Source organism: Propithecus coquereli, unplaced genomic scaffold, assembly GCF_000956105.1.
Source record: "Propithecus coquereli isolate 6110/MARCELLA unplaced genomic scaffold, Pcoq_1.0 Scaffold78, whole genome shotgun sequence".
NCBI classification, from domain to species: Eukaryota; Metazoa; Chordata; class Mammalia; order Primates; family Indriidae; genus Propithecus; species Propithecus coquereli.
Window position 1 is genome coordinate 605,023 of NW_012153951.1, and position 20,377 is coordinate 625,399.

General features: G+C 35.1%; 1 protein-coding gene across 1 annotated transcript in view; it reads right to left on the minus strand.

Annotated features, from left to right (window-relative positions):
* LOC105825111 (pleckstrin homology domain-containing family A member 5-like) overlaps positions 1–20,377 on the minus strand; it is a 95,330-nt gene that overhangs the window by 16,316 nt on the left and 58,637 nt on the right. Inside the window, exons 13-20 of the mRNA XM_012662800.1 lie at positions 20,220–20,255; positions 19,643–19,705; positions 17,996–18,076; positions 17,714–17,863; positions 7,121–7,222; positions 3,116–3,227; positions 1,973–2,019; positions 992–1,180 (exon numbers count right to left, since the gene is read on the minus strand). Of these exons, the coding sequence (XP_012518254.1) occupies positions 992–1,180; positions 1,973–2,019; positions 3,116–3,227; positions 7,121–7,222; positions 17,714–17,863; positions 17,996–18,076; positions 19,643–19,705; positions 20,220–20,255 (780 nt within the window). The remainder of the gene's footprint in view (positions 1–991; positions 1,181–1,972; positions 2,020–3,115; positions 3,228–7,120; positions 7,223–17,713; positions 17,864–17,995; positions 18,077–19,642; positions 19,706–20,219; positions 20,256–20,377) is intronic.

Below are 20,377 nucleotides of genomic sequence, written 5' to 3' on the forward strand. Positions count from 1 at the left end.
AAACAGGTTCTGATTTTTCCTCTCCATTAGATTCATCAACTTCTGCCACTGTTGTTAACTCTGGTTCACTCTTGTAGAGTCTATAATCTGGACCCTTGAAAGGAAGACATGTAATTATAAAAAAAAAAAAAAAAAAGCTAAACATTTCTTTTCAAATGTGTACCTCTAAAGACTGAAATTAAAGTCTAAAAATTAATAGCCCTGGAGAGCTATCTTGGGTATAACACTATTAATATATATATTAATATATATATCACAACTAAGTAGAAAAAAGGAATCTGAAAGATTTTTAACCAGTAAAACCTCTTGTTTTAAAAGTAAGAATATTCCTCTGAAGAACAAACTTACATTTTATCATGGTATAACTGAAGTCTAAAAATAATTATGTTAATTCAAGAAATTTTCATTTAGAAGGTGGTACTAAAATTCCCGTCACAGAACATTCTGCTGTTCTCAAATTAGCTCTATTCCTTTTTTCTTATTCTTTTCTCCTTATTACATTTTACATTTATTTGCTTAACTCCAAACCTCTTATTTCCAGTTTCCAAGGGTAACATCTCTCCTTGGTGACGTTCATAGCTTTGAACACTTTTCCTAGACCAAACTGCCCAACCCCTTTACCTTTCCTAGTAATAACAATCTTTTTCTTTCTCCCTTCTTTCTGATCTAAAGATAAAATTTTGCCTCTCATATCCTGAAATGGCATATTTATTATAAAATATGGCTTCTTCAACATGTGCAAAGTCATCACTTTATGAAAATATAAAAATATTAAGAAATGATGAAATATTAAAATTATGAAACTACTAACAAATAAGAATGGTAAAACCAAAACAGAAAAAACACATATAATAAAGTTATATACAAACAAAAAAGCACTGGCTAAAAATGGGGTTATAATAAAAAATAAGTTTAAGTGCAAAATAAATTAATTTTCAAAAATGAAAGGGCATGTGTGATTGATCATTCTGTGGCTATTCCAGCCACTTACACAGTGAGATCCATTTCTTGGATATCCTTGAACTTGATGAATCTTCTTTTCTTCAGGCAGATGCACGGGGCCCCTGCTATAACAGAGCAAGGAGCTGCTATCACTGGGCAGAGGGGGGATTATGGGAGGCTGCTCTGTAAAGTCATAGGACCGAGGAAGTGGAGGACGAGGTGGGACTACTTCCTCTTCCTAAAGATTGTAGAATAGTCACCTTATTTAGATAAGCAGATTGAATTAAGCACATCTAAATTCTTTGCAAAGGTATATTAACTTAAATTTATTTTAAGATACTATAAAGGGACACTGCCAAGCCAAAAGTCTCATATTGAAAAGTAAAACCAAAAACCTTTACGATAGCCAATAATTGGGTTTTAAATATGGTTGTACCTTATTTTTTTCTATAACACGTAGGTTAGCTTTATACTGAAACTCAACATTGAAACAGATTACTGAGTAAAACTAATTACTGGATTTCATTTTAAAAATAGAAGGAAAGAATTAATTAAAAAATCTTACTCTTATTTTTAAGAGAGAGGAAAAAAAACATTTCATTTGGCTTTTATACAAAATTCAAGACCATACAATCTTTGAATTAGGTTGACAGTATCTCTTTGCAGCTGTAATTTCTCTATGATATTCATGACACACAACCAACTTATTTATCAATCATCCTACAAATTTTATGAAGTATAAGAAACAATGATAAATATTCAAATTACTTAGATTAGAACAAGTATGACAATGTTAAAGTTTTAGAACATAGATGAAATGTAATGGTTTAATATTTTTTGCATTAAAAAGGGAAGAAAAATCACGTTAGCAGCACAAAATCACTGAACCAATAAAATTTCAAGATTAAAGCAATAACTCCTTAATATATTTAAGAGACATTATTATTATAGTAGAAAAGACTTAATTACTTCTAATTCATATGTTAAACATTTAAATAAATTTATAGCTAGAAAAACAATCTAAACTTACCTCATTTTTGTACTTAACTGTTGAGAAAGGCTTTAATCCTGCTGTACCTATTTAAAAAATTTAGAAAACATAACTACGTATACTAAACACATCTTTCTAAATCTACTGAAAGAAGAATTTCATTTCACTTATTTTAAGTGAAGCTTTCAGTTTCTAACCCCTCACTTATTAATGCTTTCAGAATTTGAAACCAATTATATTAAAAAATACAAATTAAAATATTTAGTTTAAACAAGAGTATAGGGAAATGGTTTTCTCAAATATTATTCATGTAAGCATAATTTGATATAATCTGTTAGGAGGGCAGTTTGGCTGTACTTATCAAAATGAAAAATGTGTGCTTTTTTCTCACTTCTTGGAAGTACTAGTGTGTATGTTCAGTTATATGTATTAATAATGTTCATTGGAGCATGGCTTATGGCAGCAAAAAACCCCTGAAACAAAATTATGGAAAAATAGATACAGCATGATTCCATTTTTTTGTTGTGGGGAAAAAGAATTCCTAAAGCCCAAATAGCATATGTGTTTATAATTATACATGTAAAACAATTATTATTTTTGTGTGAGTGTAGTTGGCAGAGTTTTTACTTTATAAACTTGTGCATTGATTCAATGTCACAAAGAAGAGCGTCTGTTTCTGATGTCAAATTCATGAAAATAGCAAAAGAAAGCCAATTATACGTGTCACTATATTTAGACAAAAAGTCATGCACTGCATAACTATGTTTCGGCCAACAACAGACCACATATGTATGTGGTGGTGGCTCCTAAGATTATGATGCAGCTGAAAAATTCTTATCGCCTAGTCATCGCTGTCTTAGCTGTCATAGCACAACACATTATCTTTTCTCTATTTAGGTATGTTTACATACACGAATACTTAGAATTGTGTTATAATTGCCTACAGTATTCATTTTAGTAACACAGTGTACAGGTTTGTAGCCTAAGAGCAACAGCCTATTCCATATAGCCTAGGTGTGTAGCAGGCCATACCACTAGGTTTGTGTAAGTACACTTTATGATGTTCGCAAAATGACGAAATTGTCTGGTGATGCTTTCTCAGAATGTATCCCTGTTGCTAAATGATGCAGGACTGTAACACTGTGGCCAGGCACCACAAAATAAAATGCAAAGCTAATTTACCTGTTTCTGTAGTACCTCTTTGCTGTTTGTGTTTACTCAGCCCTTCCATGACATCCTGAATTCTCCAAAGTTCTTTCTGAATCTGTGCACGCTGAATTCCTGCTGATTCAGTCTATCAGTAAAAACAGATAGACCACACACAAGAAAAAAAATTAAATGAAGTTATAAATTCTACCAACTATATATTCAAAAACTGAGAATTGCCAAGTGGATTATGTTTTAGGAATATTTAATATGATCTATGTGGCCCTCCCAATTTTGTGACTCCAGTGGCAAAGATAAGAGATAAAGCAGAGAAAGAAAAATATTTAATTTTTCAGACTTAGAAAACAAAACCCCAAATTAAAAAAAAAAACAAAACAAACTTCTGGTGGTGGTGGTGGTGGGGCATGGAAGGTACACTAGCTTCTTAAGTTCTAGAACATAAAATAAACACAAAAAAGGGACAACTAACAAAATATACTCAGATGAGTTTTTTCTTTTTTTTTTGAGACAGAGTCTTGCTCTGTTGCCTGGGCTGGAGTGCCGTGTTGTCAGCCTAGTTCACAGCAACCTCAAACTCCTGGGGCGCAAGCGATTCTCTTGCCTCAGCCTCCCGAGTAGCTGGGAATACAGGCACCCACCAACATGCCTGGCTACTTTTTTTCTTTTTTCTTTTGTAGAGACGGAGTCTCACGGTGTTGCTCAGGCTGTTCTTGAAACTCCTGGCCTTAAGTAATCCTCCCACCTCAGCCTCCCAAAGTGCTAGGATTACAGGCATGGGCCACTGTGTCCAGCCCACTTTCTTACTTTTAAATTCCTATATGATGTCCTTAGTCTAAATACTCTAACTGAAACCGAAGTAAGATCATATTGGTTTTCTCTAAGATTCTATTAGAACTCTAAGACTCTTAATGGTAAATAAGATAACAATAATTCTATTTTAGGTAATAATAAACATCATTTTTAGGAATGTAACTTTATTCTAAAATACAGACAGTGAAGTATAAAAACTGTCAGACTATCTAGACAAACAATTGCTTTCACTGAATATCAGTTTTTGATGATGGTGGATATTATAATATAGTCACATTTCATCAGTATGCTGAAAAGTCCTCTGAGGGGTAGAAATCTGTTTTCAAAGTCTATAAGCCCAAACATTATGAACCAACACTGTTTTAAAAACTCACTACATAACCTTAGTTATCTAGTTGTCCAAGGTACAGGCTGGAAGCAAAGTAAAAGGAAGAAATGCTCACCCAAGCACCAAACATAATTACAGCTCAGAGATGTGAGTAACTGACACACAAGAAGGAAAGATCAACTATAAAAATCAGATACTTGCACATTTATATAGAATATGTATCACTTTTGTAATAATTAAAATACAGATACACATATTTTTGCCCATCTGAAAGGTACACAATGCAAATCTAATTTTTATTTTATTTACATTTTTTTGATAAGTAGTGACTTGTTAGTAATCTGAGTTTTCCTTTCTATGAATTAACTACTCATATTCTTTGTCTATTTTTCTAATGGATTATTTTTACAAATCGAAAAGAAAAAGCTTCTTGAAAATCTAGATAGTAAACTCTTGTAGAATTTTTGAGGTCTTTTCCCAGAATGTGATCTTTTAACTTTGTCTACGTTGCATTCATTGAGGAGAAATCTTTAATTTTGATAAAGCCAAATCTTGTTCAACAATTCTCTCTCTCTCTGTTTTGTGCAGAGTATTTTTTTGGGTCTTGTTTGAAAAGTCTACCCCCACTCTGTATGTCCTGCTTTAATAAATAGTGTTTAGGTCTCTAATGCACCTGAAGTTCATCTCTGTACATGGTATGAGCAAGCAGATCAATACAGCGAGCCTATATTCCAATACCATCTAGTAATAATCTATCTTTTTCCTATTGATTAGTGGTGCTACTGCTAACACACATAAATTCTCACATATTCAGGGTCTGCTGTTGAACTCTCTACTTTGTTCCATTGGTCTATTTTTTCCTAAACCATGTTTAATACTATGGTTTTGCATGTTTCCTTGCTTATTTATTTAACCAACACTTACACAGTAAGTTTTATGTGCTTGGTTCTAGTCTAAGTGCTTCAAAAATATCAACACATTATATAACAATAATCATAATAACCTAGTAGGGATAGGTACTATTATTATTTTCACTTTATAGTTGTGGAAACTGAAACCCAAAGTTGTTATGTAACTGTTCTAAGGATGCATGTACAATGCTACCATTCAGAGTGTGCCTTCTACTTCTTTATTTTCTCAAAAAATGTTTTAACCACTTGTGGTCTTTATTATACTTTAAAAACATTAGAACTACTTTTAAAATTTCTTTAGAAAATTCTACTAGAATTTTGGTTAGAACGGGATGGCATTTATAGAAAGAATTTTCATTGTTAAAACATCAAATCAGACCATCAATAAAAATGATATACCACTTATACCTCTTAATTCAAGTCTTCTCTTATGCTTTATAACATAGTTATTAAATTTTCATGATAAACATTTTTTGTTAGGTTAGATATGGGATTTGCAAACTGCTCTTGCCCGCAGTGTCTTTTAGTATGGTCTGTGACCTAAGAATGAAATTTATATTTTTAAGGAGTTATAAAAAAAACCAAAAACATCAAACAATAACAGACTGTATATACCTGCAATGCCTAAAATATTTAATACCTCGCCTTTTACAGAAAAAGGCTGACCTCTGGATTATCATATCTATAGTTTTTTTCTAGAGTATTTTAGTACCTCATTTTTATAGCTGATTATTGATAGTGTAGCTTCAGTGTCCAATACAGAAGTCACAGCCACATATAGCTATTTATTTACTTTTTTGAGACAGAGTCTCACTGTGCTGCCCAGGCTAGAGTGACATGGCGTCAGCCCAGCTCACAGCAACCTCAAACTCCTGGGCTCAAGCGATCCTCCTGTCTCAGCCTCCCGAGTAGTCGGGACTACAGGCATGTGCCACCATGCCCGACTAATTTTTTATATATATATATAAAAAGAAATATATATATATATATATATATTTAGTTGTCCATATAATTTCTTTCTATTTTTAGTAGAGATGGGGTCTCGCTCTTGGTCAGGCTGGTCTCAAACTCCTGAGCTCAAATGATCCACCCGCCTCGGCCTCCCAGAGGGCTAGGATTACAGGCGTGAGCCACCGCGCCCGGCCCATATATAGCTATTTAAATTTAGATAATTAAAATGGATACAACCAAAAGTTCAGTTCCTCAGCCACAATAGCCACATTTCACATGCCCCAAAACTCCATGTGGCTAGTACTATACTGGACAGCGCAAATAGAGGACAGGTGATTTTCCATGAGTCAATCTTACCAACCTTTTATCTGTTCTATTGATTTGTCTGTTGAGTCCACTGTGTTTCTAATACAGATGATCAAATTTACATAGGGTCATAGGCATGAAGTAACTTTTATTATGTCTCAAACATACATTATCTCTACTCCTTAGAGTAATACTTTAAGATAAGTATTATTTCTACTTTAGAGATAAGAAAACTAACCCCTGGAAACCTGATTCCAGCTCTGCATGCTTGCAAACTAAATTCTTTATACCAAATGGAGCTGTCTCTTCCCCTGTTCTAATATGTATGTCAGTCAAGACAACAAGCTAATACAATTTGACAAAAAAAGAGAGAAATTTAGTACAGAACAGATTAATTTTATAAAAAGATAAAATTATCCATTATTTGATAAATTCATATAATTCAACACCTCAATGCCAAGTGACGGATGGAGTCGCAAAAGACTATGAAGCTGCATTTATAGGAATTGCAGACAGAGCCGAGATAGTTAGGCATGCAGAATACTCCAGGGCTCACCAGGTAAGTAAGATTCCTGTCACTGAAAGTATTGAAATCCAGGCGTCAGCCAGAAACGTAAAAACTGTTAAGGGTATGCATAAATCTAACAAGGTGGGTTGTATTTTACCAAGTAAAAACCAGTTAAAACAATGTAAAAAAACATTACATTTTTGTACCTGAACTTCACCAAGACGATCTAGCTGCTCTTGCATCTGGTTCCTGGTAACAGCTACATCATATTCTAACTTATCATATTCTCTCCACGCTCGTTCCAATTCCTAAAATCAAAGAGTGTTAATTACTTTAATGGGGAAAACGTGCTTTTATGGTGTTATCACTACAATCATAACCTTTCTAGATTTTAGAAAATGGTGTAGTTTATATTGGACAAAATACAAATTTTATAACCTATTTTCTTTTACTGTTTTTCTCCTTTTTAAAACTCAATTTACTAAACAATATTCCCCTCAAAACAAAAAACCCATCTTAACTATTATTTATCCAAATAAGACATTAAAATATTTGAATGATTCTATTGTATAAAGAGTATTATTTTGAGGAAATAGTTTGATTTATTCATGTTAATATGGTAAATTTTTCTTGAAGGTAATTTCCTAAAATGAAGGGGCATAAATAAAGCATTTTCTTATTTGTCCTTATTAAAAGTTCTCCATGAAAAAAAATGCTCCATGCTATACTGTGCCACTATAGCATATTGGATTTTCAGTAACACCAGAAGCTTGACGTGACTTTACTTACAATAAACTTACAGTAATATAATAAAACAAATTAATTTAGCTAACTATATAAACAATTCAGTGAATCCTGCTCATAGACTCAATATAGACACTATCCACCTATGCTTTTCTCTTTTGGAAAAGAAAATCATCCCCAAACCATAAAATAACAAAGAAGTTTTTGATACTTGGTCTTTTAAAAAATTATATATATATATATATATATGTTTATATACACACACAAATATATACACACATATATATTTAGACACTAGGGTCTAACTATGTTGCTCACACTGGTCTCCAACTCCAGGGCTCAAGCAACCCTCCTGTCTCAGCCTCCTGAGTGGATAGGACTACAGCAATGTGCTATCACACCTGTTGTGATGCTTAGTTTGTCATGTGTTGAATATAGAATGATTTTATAGGTGCTTAAAAATACATCACCATATCATCCTGTTTCAGGGATGCTAACGGGGTATTGTTACTTTTCCTAAGTTTCAGGGAGTGATAGTAGGGTAACAAACTGATAAACCAAGGACAGGGACTGTTTGACCATTATTTTATTATCAGAATCTACTGTGACGTTGGCAAATAAAATACAGCCAACAAATACTTATTGAAAACTATTGTTAAATTAATAAATAGCTTGTCTAAGAACCTCCCATGATCAGGGACTTCTTGCCTTGAACTGCTCTGAATGAAGCTCCCCTGGGAAATGTCAGTTTAACAACAGCGGAAGTCTAGGGATAAGGAAAGAGAGTACTGAGTGTGGAAGAAAGGTTACCTAAAATAATCTTAATAGTTAAAAAAAAAAGCAGCAACATGTTACCTCAAGGTCTTAAGGGTTTTCTTTCAAAGTTATTTTATTTTGCATATGCTGCAACTAGCTTAAAATCACTTTAAAAAACTTAAGCAATGAAAAGTATTGAAATTGTACTTTTAAAAATTTAAAAATTAAAATGAGTGTTTTGGCCTTTTGGAATAATTGCTTTTTGAATTTAAGAGGTCTCTTTTTTTTTTTTGGAGACAGAGTCTCGCTCTGTTGCCTGGGCTAGAGTGCTAAGAGGTCTCTGCAAGCAGGTTTTACAATGAATTATATTAAATTTTTTTAGAAAGCAAAGAGATAAAGCACTGAAGATTTTTATCATCATTATACTATGTGGATAACATAGAGAGTCTATTAAGCAGGTTTCACAATGAATTAAATTATAAAAAAGCAAAGTAATGCTAGATTAAAGATTTTTTATCTCATCTATTTTATGTAATATTAGTCTCTCTACTTGGCTTTAGTAAACTGTTTTTACCTGAATAAATATGAAAATTGACCTTCTTTTTTTCCCAGACAGTTCTTAGAATTCGGAAATTGACCTTCTTTAATAAAAATTGCTTCTAGTCATCTTCTAATTTGCATATATCACAAAAACTGCAAATTTAAAGAGCAGGCCTTTGATGGCTTCAGGGAGGGTAAAAAGATAAGAGACCGGATGGCAGCTCAGTGGCTAACCAAGAGCGCACTGCCAGGCTAACCCTAATCTCCCTTGTAGAAAAGCCAGAGATCAGGGTGGGCTCAACTACACTGTAGAGGCATCTAAATACAACATTTCAGGATGGTAAGAATCCTCTTTCTTAGAGAAACAGGAAAAATAGAGATTGAGAGCTAGGGATTACTTTACCAATATTTTAGGAGTAAAGAGACAATATATTTTCAATCTTCCTAACTCGGACAATTAGTTACTACTGAACTGCATCATTTGGCCCAAGTCCCATGATCCTCCGGGGCCCACCTGTTTCCGTCTTTGCCTCAGCCTCCCCGAACATGATTCCTGGGTAGGTAGCAGCACAAGTCAAAGGGGACGGCAAAAAAGGGGTTTCTTTGAACATCTGGCTGAGCATTTCATTAATGAGTTTAATGGATTAAATGAGTACAATGTTAAAAATCTTTAAATCTGATCTTACTTTTTAGTTGTCAAGAAGATAATACACATGTACACTCAGGCAATTAAAAAGGGGGTAATAACTTTCAAATATGCAATTATCTGGAAATCACAGGTACTAGTCAGGAAATAGAGCTTTCAATAAAAAAGTAGAGAATCGCAGGCCACACAGTTAAGAGAACGAACAAACTCTTTCAGTCGGGAACCATGTGGATGAACCTCATGAGGAAAAGCCAGGCGAAGAGTATGTGCTACGTGTTGATTACACCTACTCAGAGTTTAACTACAGGCAAAGCCAACCTCTAGTTTAAAAGTCAGGCAGTGCTTTTTTTAGGAGGGGAGCCTTTGGCATGCTATGTAAAATTCAATGTTTTGATGTGGATGTTCGCTAGGCTCCTAATCTGTAAACTTTTCTGAGAATATGTTATAATCCAACAAAAATTTAAAAGACAGTGTGTGTGTGGTGGAGGAGTGAGAATTGCTATGGGACAGATTTTTTTTTTTTTTTTTTTTTTGAGACAAAGTCTTACTCTGTTGCTCGGGCTAGAGTGCTGTGGCGTCAGCCTAGCTCACAGCAACCTCAAACTCCTGGGCTCAAGCGATCCTTCTGCCTCAACCTCCCGAGTAGCTGGGACTACAGGCACATGCCACCATGCCCGGCTAATTTTTTCTACATATATTTTTAGCTGTCCAATTAATTTCTTTCTATTTTTGGTAGAGACGGGGTCTCACTCTTGCTCAGGCTGGTCTCGAACTCCTGAGCTCAAACGATCCGCCCGCCTTGGCCTCCCAGAGTGCTAGGATTACAGGTGTGAGCCACCGCGCCTGGCCGGGACAGCAGATTTTTAAAAAAATTTGACTCGGTCTAAGTTTAGGGTGTGGAACAAGCATAAATTTTAATAGTAGCTATTTCTTTATAGTCTGTATTGAGACAAGCCTTGGCCACTGTGGGGAGAAAAACCTTCAAGTAGGTTTACAGCACTCAGATGCAATGAAATCCCAGGCTACCAAAAAATCAATAAAGATTTTAATATCTAACTATAGAGTGCTACAGCAGATACATATTATGGCTTTTATTAAGACAGTATTAGAACTAATGATGCATGTCCAAGTTTTTAATGTAATGAGAACTTTCTTTTTCTTGTCTAGAATCAATGGCAATTTAAAACATCATCTGCTCATGGGAATACACTGTGCTATACACAAATCTCAAATTCTTATCCTTGTATTTCACTGTCATGCTGCTTCTCTTTTTAATAACCAAGTACATAATTACCATTATTATGCTTTGAGCTATGAGAGAGACTGGTTTACTTCAGGTTTGCCTCTTTTTTGTGAGACAGAGTCTCGCTCTGCTGCCCCAGGTAGAGTGCAGTGGCATCATCATAGCTCCCTGCAACCTCAAATTCCTGGGCTCAAGCGATCCCCCTGCCTCAGCTTCTCAGGTACTTCCCATTACAGGTGTGCGCCACCACACCCAGCTAATTTTTCTATTTATTGTAGAGATGGGGTCTTGTTCTTGCTCAGGCTGGTCTCGAACTCTTGACCTCAAGTAATCCGCAGGCCTTGGCCTTGCAGAGTGTTAGGATTACAGGTGTGAGCTACCACACCTGGCCTGGCTTGCCTCCTATTAGGGTTCCTGAGTTTTGGTTTAAGTTGAGGTGGGAGAATCACATGAGGCCAGGAATTCGAGACCAGCCTGGTCAACATAGCAAGACCCTCGCCATAAAAAAAAAAAAAATTAGCTTGGCACGGTGGCATGCACCTGTGGTCCTAGCTTACTCAGGAGACTGAGGTGGGAGGATTGCTTGAGCCCGCAAGTTCGAGACCTGCCTAGGATTCATTACTCTGATTGTCATTAAAAAAGAAAAATTTAATTAAAAAATGAAAACACTTTGGAAAAGAATTGACAGTAGATTCTAAATTTCAAAATGAGGGAGGGGAATAGTATAGCTGCAGTATGATTATTTAATAGCTTCTTAATTTAAGTTTCAAACATTTTTTTCAACTTTAAGTGATATTATAATGTCCACTACCAAATCCTGGAACATTAAGGCACTGTCATATTTAAACTTACTATTATGTTTGGACAATTAGGCAATCATACAAATGTTAATTTTTTGGTTACTATCACTGAATCATAACAGTCTTGCCAACTGGGTATTGAAAACAGTTGATTTTTTTAGATTAATTGAAAGAAAGTTAATCTTATTTCATTTTTTTTTTTCATTTTACCTTTAGGATGTAGAGATTTCTTGGCACAGATTAAATGTGCTCAATTATTTTAAGAGGTTAAAACATTTTTTTTCTTCTGTGATTTTATACTTGCCTTGTCATATAACTGCTTCTCAAATAAAATCACTGTTTATTAAGCACATGACATGTTTTATTATATTATCTAAAATGACTATACTGGTTTTATTAAACCTAAAATTATGTAATTATGTGCTACCTATATTTTTAATTTCTAGTTTATGACAATTATAGTCATTTTATGCTTTGGCTATTTATAATCTTTAACATATATTTAGTTTCTCTAACATTCTCTTTGAAATAAAATTATTTCAAAGAACTTGCTTACTTTTTATTGTATGAAATTCCAGATATAACAAAAATAGAAAAGCTAGAATACAGGGGAAGATAAAGAAAAAAGAATTACTGTGTCACACTCCTGTTAGCATTTTTGTAGATTTTCTTTTAATTTTTCTTAAATGCAAACAATGGAAACTACCAAACATACACAAAAGTAGTGCCCACCAGCACCCGAATTCAACAGTTACCAACACACAGCCAAGGTGGTTTCATCTATAGCGCCCATCTTTTATCCCTGTTGCATTATTTTAAAGCAAACATCAAACATCATATAATTTCAACTATAAATACTTTGTTATGTTTCTCTAAAGAAAGAAAATCAAAATGAAAAAAAGGAAAGAGAAAAATCTTATTTTTTAAATTATAAAAATTCCCCCACCTCCTTCTTAATTCTTTAGTCACTTATTTGTTGAAGAGAATGAATTTGTTCTGGGTTATTCTACAGAATTTCTCCTATTCTGGATTTTGCTAACCGAATTCTTGTGGCATTGCTTAGCATGCTCTTCTGTTTCCTATAACCTGGTAATCAGATATTAAGGCTTCTGGAGATTCAGATGTGATTTTTTTTTTTAGTAAAAATACGTCAGTGCCCCCTTATTCTTGGCAGATATGTTCCAAGATGTGGATGCCTGAACTGCAGATAGTACCAAACCATATATATATATATATACACACACTATGTTTTTTCCTATACAAATTTGTAAAATTTAATTTACAAATTAGGCACACTAAGAAATTAACAATAACTACTAATAAAATAGGACAATTATAACAAATTATCTATCCATCATAAACTAAGTTTAAAAAATAATAAAAATAATAAATTATAATACAAGTTATGGGAATGTGATCTCTCTCACTCTCACTGTACTATACTCACCTACTTGACTGCAGGTACCAAGCTGCGGATAAGGCAGAGACTACCTCATAGGTGCTGCTAGGTATTTTCTACTGCTGTGTATCAGGAGGCTTATAACATCTGGCTGTCTCCTTTTTAGGGGATGCTGTATTGTAATTATGAAATAACTGGGGTACTTAAAACCATCTTAAAATCTTTCAAAGAACGTTCCATGATAATTCATGGATGGTGACCAATCTACTGTAAAAAACTACATTTTGTTGTAACCATGATTCTCAGTAGCTCTTTATTACATTGAGAATGAAGATGTTTATAAATATAAATATTAAGATATTTAATGTGTGAGCTTCTCTCCAAGGTAGTTCATTTGTCCTGCTTCTCTGCCCCTTATGGTTTACAGGCCTACACCCTAGCACATAACCACTATAGGCCAAAATCTCAGTTTACTCATGGCCCTATGTAGAATCCAGTTTAGAGCACAAGTAAATTTAATGGAAGTTACATACCACTTATTAACTGTGTAACCATGGGTAATCTTTCTGTATCTCAGTTTTCCACCTTAAATATAGGAATAATAGTACCTATGTCAGGGTTCTTAATAGATTAAATGCATGTACAGCACTTACAATGGAGTCTAGCACCCAATAACTGCTCCAGAAATATTAATAATTATTACTAGTATTTCATATATTAGTATTATTTTGCAGTAGATAAATGTGTAAGCCATCTACCAGCATGATTCAGGATGACTGGGGGCCCTGTACTTGCTTTCTGATGTCTGATATTCCTTTAAAATTCCTTTAACAGAACACTCATTTTAGATTTTTGGATATGAGAATCTAGATTTAAATTCCAAGTTCCAGAAAGTACAAGTTACGTGACCACATAGATAGTGAAGTGGAGTAGAAAGCAGAGATGCCCTAGAATTAAAAAGTCCTTGGTTTAGGCACTAACTGTTCCTTATTAGTTATGTCACCTTGGCAAATCACTTAAACCCCATAGCCTTAGTTTCTTCATCTGTGTGGTGGAGGTAAAAGAAATGAAAATAAGAAATAAAATGGAGGTGATAACTGTATTTATTTTTCACAGGACTTTCTTAAATTTCAAACTAGATGAGAGATAAGGCTTACATGTAAGTTCCCCCAGAGAGGTGATGGCAGCAGATATTGGTGGAGTTCCACACCACATCCCCTCCGCCCACCTTTCAAGGACATGTGATACAGTTCCCTGCATGCCAGCGTCCCATGGCAAGCCAGCTGCTAGCTAAGGCAGTTTGGAAGTGTTGGTGAATTAAGGACTCTGGGGCAACCTTGACCAAAGGGCGATGGATGCCCCAAACCCCCGGCCTTTCAGTGGGACATTCTGAAACATTCTGCTCATCTCCTCAGAGGGTCCCCAGTGGGATCAAACTTCTGCTGCCCACAGTGGTAACCAGCTCAGCAGTGCAACTTTTACTGGCTTTTCTTCTTTTCTGTCGCATTCTCCCACTCCCTCATTTCTGCTTTCTGGAATCATCTCCTAAATAAACTATCTCTACCCAGGTCCTTATTACAGGTTCTGCTTTCAGAAGGGAACCCAAACTAAGACAATGACAAACTGAAAAATTTATCTAAAGGTATAACTGACTGCTGTAACTCTTTAATCAAGCTTAGATAAAAAGTGGAGGTGAGAACACAAAGGCACCACGCTGGATGGGGCTTGAGAAAAGGAGATGGAGTATGCAAAATTAAATAAATTGTACAAGGAACACTGCTTTACATGTTTACCTCGTGCTAATCCTAATTTTATGTACCTTTGTGGCCTAGCAGGTGAGAAGATGTTCTCAGAACCGAAGCTTTGATCGACATGGAGGCCCTGATGTTCTACCTCTTATGCATGGGGCTTAGATTTGAACCAATGCCATGAATTGACTGTGAAAGAATTAGAGGAACCCTTTGAGATTCTGCCAGCATAAATGTAATTCAAATTTAAATCTAATCAACATCCACCGAGTGCCAACCATATGCCCAGTATGATGTTATGCACATACTAACATTTGTAGCCTTAAGCTACAAATATAAATAAGTTTACATAAAGTCCCAAATAACATAGTTTGTATTCTATGCAGTAAGACATGTCTTGGTAGAACATATTCAAAGGGTTTGTCATAACCACTGATTATTGCTAAAGGCAAGGAAAAAGAAACCAGAAAAGTGATTATATAGAATAACAACCAGAAAAAGGGATATTAAAACAAGATTAATTTCTATTATGACATTTTTAACAAAATTCCCATCAGGGCTGGAGTTAACCTAGGGATGGAACAAATTCCAAGCCTATCGATTAAAGTTACTAATCCCAGTTGGTAAGGGGAGAAATTTTCTAAAATTGGAATTTAAAGAACAGACATCAAATCATTAAAGAGCCTTCAACCAAATGTTAGTATAGGCCACCATTTTGGTTTGACTCAGGTTGTCATAGGGACTCTGAGCATTTCATTAGCTTAGTTAGCATTGACAGCTTAACCCCATTTCCCCTTTCTAATCTCAAATTCTCTGTCCTCTAACAGGACTCCTCTATTCCACTCAGTCAGTTAGTTCTAGTTCCTGCTTCTCCAAACATATTTCCTGCACACTTTTTTTTTTTGAGACAGAGTCTCACTTTGTTGCCCGGGCTAGAGTGCCATGGCATCAGCCTAGCTCACAGCAACCTCAAACTCCTGGGCTCAAGCAATCCTACTGCCTCAGCCTCCAAAGTAGCTGGGACTACAGGCATGCGCCACCATGCCCGGCTAATTTTTTCTATATATTTTTAGCTGTCCGATTAATTTCTTTCTATTTTTGGTAGAGATGGGGTCTCGCTCTTGCTCAGGCTGGTCTTGAACTCCTGAGCTCAAACAATCCGCCCGCCTCGGCCTCCCAGAGTGCTAGGATTATAGGCGTGAGCCACCGCGCCTGGCCCACATTTTTAACTTTGTGTTGTGGCTCCAGGTGTTTTGTCTGGTAAGGACCACCCTTCACTCTTTCACACCTTTTTTGAGACGGGCCCTCACTCTGTTGCCTGGGCTAGAGTGCAGTGGTGCAATCACAGCTCACAGCAGCCTCAAACTCCTGGGCTCAAGTAATCTTCCTGCCTCAGCCTGGAGAGTAGCTGGGACTACAGTTGCATGCCACCATGACCAGCTACTTTTTCTTATTTTTTGTAGAGATGGAGTCTTGCTATGTCACCCAGGCTGCTTTTGAATTCCTGGCCTCAAGTGATCCTCCTGCCTCAGCCTCCTGAGTTGCTGGGATTATAGGCATGAGCCACTACCTTGGGTTTCCCTTCTCTTCTTATAGAAATCTTCCCCATCATTGATGAATTCAGTGAGCACTTCCGAGTAGACATTTCAGGTGCATATATATTCTTTATGACTATATGACAAAAATCCATGTAGATCTAAGTCTTCAGGACTATGGTAAGAAGACCTGGATTTGAGTTCCAGACATATTATTTATTAGTTTTGCAACTTTGGGTAAGTCACTCAGCTCAATAATTCATCAAATTTTTAATGCACATCCCTATAGTGCTGGATGCTAGAGCAACAAAGATTAATGAGACACGATTTCTTATTTTAAGGAGCTCACAATGGAAAGAATATTAATTTTTTTAAAAGTCTATTTAACAGTATATTTAACAGACTCAAATGAGATAATGGAAAAATAGTATTTTAAAAATTGAAATGGAAATATAAGGTATTTAAGAATCATGAAAACTAGGTTTTGGATTTATTTAAAACTACGGTATATTCCTTTAAAAATAGCTCATGTCTGGAATGTTAATTTAGGGTCTAGAGTGGAAGCCGTGTTGAGAGTCTGGTATCGTGCCAGCTTGGAAAGACCCCTCTTAGTTAAGCTATACTGTCTGTGGACTTCTTGAAAGTAGCTGCTCCCTAAAAGGCCCCTGGAAGGTACAGACAAGGGTGTATTTGCAGTTTTCTATAACAGGGTGGCTTTTGCTAGGAACTGTCTTTCAAAAGGCTGCTTAGACAGGTGCTCTTACTATGTTTAAGACGACCACATCATAGGCTCTAAAGCAGACTGTTTAAACTCATAGAGCATTCAATTTATAAACTCTAAGTAAGACTTTTAGATTTGGTAAAACTCTTACAAAGTCACAGGACTATGGGTTAAAAGGTTCTGCTCGCTTTATTTCTTACTCAAACCTATCGTCTAAACTTAGATCACACTGCAGCTGTGAACGGTAATGTTGACAGCTTCTTAAAAGCTTTTCACAGGTGCCTTTTATTGAAATGCTTGGTTAAGAGTCTAATTACAACCTTCCCCACATTATTCCAATACCCTAGAATCCATAAAATATTTATTTTCTTAATGCAATAAATTTTAACATATTTCAGAATGTTCATTTGCATAATACATAAAACAGGAGTCCCTATCTCCTCTATAAAACATCTATTTCATAGAGAACAAAATGCCTACTAATTACAGAAATAAAGATGACCCTTTATTTTTATGTTCCTAAAGAACTGTACGCTAATAACAAACTAATATTTCTTACTATAGTAAGAACAGTCCTAAAGCAGCCCAATTAAACAGAAAAAAAAAAAAAGAAAAAAGAACTGCATAATATTTCAGTGATTTTTACCAGGGGGAGAAATCTACTCACGGCAGTGGCTCGAGAGAGTTCCCGACACGTGCTGAGCAGCCCATTCTGTAAATCGTCCCTCTGTAACACCACTGTCTGGATGGCTGCTGGGTTATCTGCATTCATTTCTATCTCTTGGCTGGCTGATAGCAAAGCTTGCTCAAGCGTGTACTATTATAATAAAAAGAATTACACTTAATGTTCTGCATCATTGAATTAATTCTTTTTACTTCAGTTATCAGTGTCCTGATAATAATCACATGAAGTAACATCACTCTTAGATAATAAACATAATTGTCCTACTTTCTCCTTGTGGAGCTGCTGAAGTTTCTCTTCCAGAGCGTGTACCACTTTATCTTGTTCACATAATCGGCTTAACTTGGTCTAGGTTATAAGAGTAGAAATCTCTTATTAGTAATTTTTTATATTTCCTGTGATTGGAGGCAAGTGGTCGCTATATGACAAAAAACACACTTAAAATATTTAATAGATAGAATGCTTAAATATGCATGCAAAGATTTCCTCCCTACAATCTGCTAGGTAGGTTAAGTGATATATTCAGTCCTTAATTAAAACACTAACTGGGTTCTCATACCTTCTTTTTTTTTTTTTTTTTTTTTTGAGACAGAGTCTTGTTCTGATGGCCTGGGTAGAGCGTGGCGGTGTCATCACAGCTCACAGCAACCTCAGACTCCTGAGCTCAAGCGATCCTCCTGCCTCAGCACCACCACGCCTGGCTAATTTTTCTATTTTTTGTAGAGATGGGGTCTTGCTCTTGCTCAGGCTGGTCTTGAACTCCTGAGCTCAAGCCATCCTCCTGCCTCAGCCTCCCAGAGTGCTAGGATTACAAGCATGAGCCACCACGCCTGGCCTGATTTCATACATGTTTAAACTGGTAAGAACAGATAAAGCTGGGGGATCGCTTGAGCATGGTGGCACATGCCTGTAGTCCCAGCTACCTGGGAGGCTGAGCTAAGATGACAACGCTGTACTGTACTCTACCTGGGGTGACAGGGCAAGACTCTGTTTCGAAAAAATAAATAAAGAAATAAAACTTAAAAAAAAAAAAAAAAGAACAACAGATAGTACACACGATCTTACCTCTTACCTAAAAGGCCAAGAAACAATAGTTTTCATGTATTTTTAAAATTATGTGCTTAGGTTCTTAGAAAAGAATATAAACAAAAGACTGTTTCTAATTGCAATACTATAAATAAAAATACTACAAATGGTGAAAAATCATTTTAAATAGTTTTGGTGTTTTAAATTTTTAGTATTACCCTAATTTTTTATTTATGAAAATATGATAAACTACTCAAAATTGCAATAGTACAATGAACCAGTTCATCTAATGTCTCAAAATAAAAACACCAGACAAACTGGAAATATGTCCCAAACTTTATGGCAAAATGACTTACGCAAGAAATTTGAGGCTTTACCTCCTTTGCCATGAAAATAACTACCTTATCTTTGTCACACAACAAGACTAAAGCTACACCAAATGGAAGGCGTTGAAACGAGAAGGCGGTACAACTCAACAGAATACTGCCAGGGGAAACGAGGGAAGAATGCATGGCAAATTGGCAAACTAAAACATGATTTAAAAAAGATTAAATTCAAAAAGGAGCAGTGATAGAAGTTCTAGAAGCTAATACTTACTCTAGAAGACATAGCAATTTTTGTCTCTAGTCTTCCATAACTTTTTTTTTAAATCAAAAACAGTTTTTACTCTCATTTAAGTGATGCTTAGTATGTTCGACTGTTAACTACGGGGGAATAGTGGGGAGAAGAGGGAGGGGGTAATAATTTAAAGCATAAAAGAAGAAAAAAAACAATTATTTGATGTCATTTTGGAAGGCATGGCAAGATGAGTTTTTTGTCATGCTTATTTCAGTGTTTTGGTAGAGAACATGACAGAACACTGACAATATACACCACACTGATACTTACATCAATATCTACTTCTTCGGGTCTGTATTTGTATAATGTGCCTCTACATTCATCTTGTGATAGCTATAAGGAAAAATGTCACATAGCAACTTAAAAAAATCATATTTAAAAACATTTATTTAGCCTATAGTTAATATTTCAGATTTATATTAAACATATCTAACAATATAAAAATTGGATTTTAATGATTCTTTAGTTTTAGAAGTTTAATTCAAGCACAGGTCATTACAAAAGTAGAAAATACTTAACAGGGATATAATATGCAAGATACATAAGAATGATGTTAACGTAAGCTTGTCAAACATAATAATATGCTGGTCAAACAAAATTAACACAGCACATTACATTTTCCATTTTAAAGACACACATTATTTTAATGAAAAATTGACAAATACAATCATAGCAACTGCATCAAATCAAATATTTGAATCAAGCATAGTTCAACAGTCAAAACTGTCCTTTAACGGTATACACATAATCACACACTGTGTATGTGTACACTCAAATGCCAACACATCTTATTTAACAAAACCTATAACATATTGCATACATATACATAATATATAAACACACATACACAATATAGACTTATCTTGTTCTTCTGTCTTAAGAACTAAAAGATAATGAAGGAAAAGGATGGGTTTAATTGAAAAGAGGAAAATCATTAAAAATCTCATAAAACTGAAAGCCTATGTCACAAACTACGGATAGTCAAATTTCATAAAAAGTTTATAT